General features: G+C 39.7%; 1 protein-coding gene across 1 annotated transcript; it reads left to right on the forward strand.

Annotated features, from left to right (window-relative positions):
* The first annotated feature begins 1,268 nt into the window (after positions 1–1,268).
* Positions 1,269–4,954, forward strand: LOC116364157 (zinc finger protein 79-like). Its single transcript, XM_031817394.1, has 2 exons — positions 1,269–1,442; positions 3,913–4,954. The coding sequence occupies exons 1-2, from the start codon at positions 1,298–1,300 to the stop codon at positions 4,437–4,439; spliced, it is 672 nt and encodes a 223-aa protein (XP_031673254.1). The 5' UTR covers positions 1,269–1,297; the 3' UTR covers positions 4,440–4,954.
* The last annotated feature ends 293 nt before the right edge of the window (positions 4,955–5,247 follow it).

The following is a 5,247-nucleotide window of genomic DNA, read 5'->3' on the forward strand; positions in this document are numbered from 1 at the left end:
TTATTGTTAAATTATCATGACGTTCTTTCCAACACATAAAGTGGAGTACCTATTGTTTCCATACTGCGTTACCCACTCCAGCCAGCAGATGGCGATGGGCGTCTTTCAGGTGATGCTTCTTGCGTGACGTATAATGGACTGGACGGGACGCTTCTTCAGGAACAACAAGGCGCCAACTCTTTCAACCACCTCGGTAACCTGCTTGACAATAAAACTAAAAGATTGATTCTTTGGACCATGTTATTGTACATGAGCTAATCTCAGTGTTTCAGACACATTTCGGTTGACGTATCTACTGGTGAACTTTAACATCATGTGCTTGTTCAATTTGCAAACTTGTTAAAGATTGATACTGAGGTTAGCACTAGGCTAGTCGCTAATGCTAGCTAGCTAACATCCCTGACCATGAGCTCACTGAACTACTCCCTTGCTAATGAAGAGGTCTGCTTTACGGAGAAAGAATATTTCAGAGTGAAAAAGGAGGAAGAGGAGGCTGTTATAGTTAAAGAAGAGAAAGAACCTTTTAGAGAGGAAGAGGATGCTATCTTAATAAACGTGAAGGAGGAAGACGTTTTGAGAGGGAAAAAGGAGGAGACAGAAGATCCGATTGACACCAGTGAGTACTGTCTTAAAAACAGGGACACAAACTATGCAGTTGTTGAACTAATGTGGGGTTTTTAATGGGCATTCTTACTGTAGGAATTGTTAAATGGTCGATCTGCCATTGGTTCATATACTTTTGGGACTTTTCAATTAGATGTATTGAATTCTCCATGTGGTCGACATTAAAGTTCCCCTCATCTAGTATAACAGTCTTTTTTTAAATTCAATATTGGTGCATATGTTCTACTTAAAATATAAAAAGGCACCCATTTTGTGGAACAACCCTTTTACATTTGCATCACAAATATTTTTTTAGGAAATCAAGCTGAAAGTGGCCATTTTAGGCTCTTTTTAGACATATTCATGCCTCTTGTAAGACTCTGTGATTGCAATAGAAGATCATAAGTTTACCATCTGTTTGATGTTCTCATTCACACAGGAGAGAGACATGACTATGGTGGATCCTCTGCGGAGCCTCAACAACATCCTGATGCTGAAGAGGCAGAGAAGAGTCTCTCCAGATCAGAACACCAGATGGTACAGCTTGGTCTGGTCTAGCATACAGCTTGCTTTATCGGCTTGGGCTGGGTTTCTGTAGAGCACTTTAACAGTGACATCAGCATCCATAATGATGTGCGTTTGTGTCCCCTCTTTATGGTTACCAGGACAACGCTAGCCCTCCCTCCCGGAGTCCATGTGTCGTGCCTCTCCCGGTCCCACCTTACTGCTGGGTATGAAGAGGTTGTCTGTGCTGCTGGTGGACTTCAGGAAAACAACGGGGCTGAGTGGAACTGTGAGAGGAGGAGAAGAGATGAAAGGATCAGATTTGACTCATCAAAGTAAGTGCTGTAGTTTAGTTTGAACAAATACAATAGATCTGCCCACTGGTATCTGTTACCAGGACAACCAGCAGAGTTCTGTTAGTTGACAGGAAGATAGACTGGTGGATATGGATGTTATGAATATCATAACACTGAAAAAGGATTCTGCCAATGAAAAGAGAGAAACCAATATACCATATAAAACCTTGATAAAAGTTAGCTTTAGAGAGAAAATTTCAAGATGATCCAATGTAAGGTGCTTGTTTTACAAAAACTTAAACTTGAAACATTATGGATATTACATTGCCTGTCCCAGTCAACCCCCCTATCTTTACAAGACTGTTGAACAGGCAAACTAAACTCTAGACACTGTTAATTAATTAACTAATACTGAGGAAAGCTGTGATCAGGCTTATAGGGAAGGACATTCAATAAACACAGCACTTAAATATGACTGATTGGCTGAGAGAAATTGATGATGATAAAAATATTGTTTGTGCTGTTTTGTTAGACTTCAGTGCGGCTTTTGACATTATCGATCGTAGTCTGCTGCTGAAAAAACGTATGTCTTTACACCCCCTGCTATATTGTGGATAAAGAGTTTTTTTTAAAAGCGAACCTTTATTTAACTAGGCAAGTCGGTTAAGAACAAATTCTTATTTTCAATGACGGCCTAGGACTACCTTGTTCAGGGGCAGAATGACAGAGTTTTACCTTGTCATCTCGGGGATAAGATCCAGCAACCTTTTGGTTACTGGCCTCCCGCTCTAACCACTAGGCTACCTGCCGCCCCAGAGCTGCCTGTCTAACAGAACACAGAGAGTGTTCTTTAATGGACGCCTGTACAGCACAATCAAGGTAGAATCAGGAATTCCCCAGGGCAGCTGTTTGGCACCTACCTTTTTCAATCTTTGCCAACGACATTTGAGTAAAGCCAGTGTGTCTGTATGCGGATGACTCAACACTGTACACGTCAGCTACCACGGAAACTGAAATGACAACAACACTTAACAAAGAGCTGCAGTGAGTTTCAGAATGGGTGTCAAGGTATAAGTTAGTCCTAAATATTTCAGATTACCTTAAATTACATGGCCTACTATGCTAATTCTGTAGCGGTATTGTTAGAGGGGGGTAAAGAAATATTTTGTTGGAGCGCCAGGCAGGTATTAACCCTAGTTATTAAAGTTAGTTATTACCTATTATAACATTATTATTAAATATTATTACAACTGAAAGGATGAGAGTAGAATAGAGTAGCGCTTCCAGACACATTCTAAACATGATGGAGTCTTAAAGGAGGACTGTAACATCTGATGATGAAACATTATGGAGTCTTAAAGGAGGCCTGTAGCATCTAATGATGAAACATTATGGAGTCTTAAAGGAGGACTGTAGCATCTAATGATGAAACATTATGGAGTCTTAAAGGAGGAGTGTAGCACCTAATGATGAAACATTATGGAATCTTAACCTGTATGGGAACGGGGTTCTGCCGCCAACAGCCAATGAAATTGCAGGGCGCCAAATACAAATCAACAGAAATCTCATAAATCAAATTTCTCAAACATTCAAGCATTAGGCACCATTTTAAACATAAAGTCTCGTTAATCCAGCCACAGTGTCTGATTTCAAAAATGCTTCGCAGCGAAAGCTCCACAAACGATTATGTTAGGTCACCACCAAGTCACAGAAAAACCCTGCCATTTTTCCATCCAAAGAGGAGTCACAAAAAGCACAAATAGAGATAAAAATGTATCACTAACCTTTGATCTTCATCAGATGACACTCACAGGACTTCATGTTACACAATACATGTATGTTTTGTTCGATAAAGTGCATATTAATATCCAAAAATCTCATTTTACATTGGCGTGTTATTTTCAGTAGTTCCAAAACATGCAGTGATTTTGCAGAGAGCCACATCAATTTACAGAAATACTCATTATAAATGTTGATGAAAATACAAGTGTTATGCATGGAACTTTAGATAAACTTCTCCTTAACTTCTTGCGTCGAGCAATCCCGGATCCGGGATTCTATTTATAGCCTCAAGCTCATTAGCATAATGCAACATTAACTATTCATGAAAATCGCAAATGAAATGAAATAAATATATTTGCTCTCAAGCTTAGACTTTTGTTAACAACACTGTCATCTCAGATTTTCAAAATATGCTTTTCAACCATAGCAAATCAAGCATTTGTGTGAGAGTATTGATACAGTGCCTTGCGAAAGCATTCGGCCCCCTTGAGCTTTGCGACCTTTTGCCACATTTCAGGCTTCAAACATAAAGATATAAAACTATTTTTTTGTGAAGAATCAACAACAAGTGGGACACAATCATGAAGTGGAACGACATTTATTGGATATTTCTAACTTTTTTAACAAATCAAAAACTGAAAAATTGGGCGTGCAAAATTATTTTTTTGTAATTATTTTATCATGTGGAGGTTTCTTTCGGTCTCTCTTTAAACACTGTCTTTGGCAGGAGAAAGACCAGACTCAGAGGAACCAGAGCCAGGGATGTCCAAACCAGCAAGAAGACACCAGTGCTCTGACTGTGGAAAGGGTTGTAACAGGTTAGGGGCCCTGAAACAACATGAGAGAATACACACAGGGGAGACGCCTTACCACTGCTCCCACTGTGGCAAGTGTTTTAAGCAGTTAGGGAATCTGAAAGGCCACGAAAGAATACACACAGGGGAGAAGCCTTACCACTGGTCCCAGTGTGGCAAGTGTTTCAACCATTCAGGGAATCTGAAAGACCACGAAAGAATACACACAGGGGAGAAGCCTTACCACTGCTCCCGGTGTGGAAAGTGTTTTAAGCGGTTAGGGAGCCTGCAAAGACACGGGCTAGTACACACAGGGAAGAAGCCTTACCACTGCTCCCAGTGTGGAAGGAGTTTTTACCATAAAAACAGCCTGAACCAACATGAGAAAATACACAGATGCATTACTACTCCTCCCGGAGTGCAAAGCTTTTGCCCATTTAGGAAGCCTGAAAGAACATAACACAGAGGAGAAGGCTTACAAAAGCTTAGACTTTGGGAAAACATATTACTCATAATCACTTAACGTCATTAGAGAATCCACACAGGAGAGATAAATTACTTCTCTTAGCGTGTATATTGATATTTCACATCTCATTTTTCTTACAATTCATCAGCGAACATACACAGTGCTCCCGTTGTCTTATATTGTTGCCGTATAATGTGTTTACCTGTTTTTACCAGATGAAATTGCTTCTTCCAATTATTGATAAACATGTACCTGTTAAGAAACTGACTGTTGGAACTGTTAAGGCTCCATGGATTGATAAGGAATTTAAAAACTGTATGTTTGAAAGAGTTGGGGCAAAAGGAGTGGCTAATAAGTCTGGCTGGCTTACATACTGCAAATTGAGAAATTATGTGACCAAACTCAACAAACATAATCAACTTTATTATGAAGCCAAGATCAATGATATAAAGAATGATGGAAAAAAACATAATGAAAGAAAAGCAGTGCAAGTTTTGAATTTTGTAAAGTTAGTGTGGGAGAGGTGGAAAAATTGTTATCGATCAATAATGACAAACCTCCTGGCATTGATAACTTAGATGGAAAGCTACTGAGGACAGTAGCTGACTCTATAGCCACTCCTATCTGACATATTTTTAATATGAGCCTAGAGGAAGGTGTTTGTTCTCTTGCCTGGAGGGAAGCCAAATTAATCCACTACCCAAGAGTGGTAAAGCGGCCTTTACTGGTTCTAACAGCAGACCTATAAGCTTGCTGCCAGCTCTTAGCAAACTGTTGGAAAAATTGTGTTTTACCAAATACA

Source organism: Oncorhynchus kisutch, unplaced genomic scaffold (assembly GCF_002021735.2).
Source record: "Oncorhynchus kisutch isolate 150728-3 unplaced genomic scaffold, Okis_V2 scaffold1012, whole genome shotgun sequence".
NCBI classification, from domain to species: domain Eukaryota; kingdom Metazoa; phylum Chordata; class Actinopteri; order Salmoniformes; family Salmonidae; genus Oncorhynchus; species Oncorhynchus kisutch.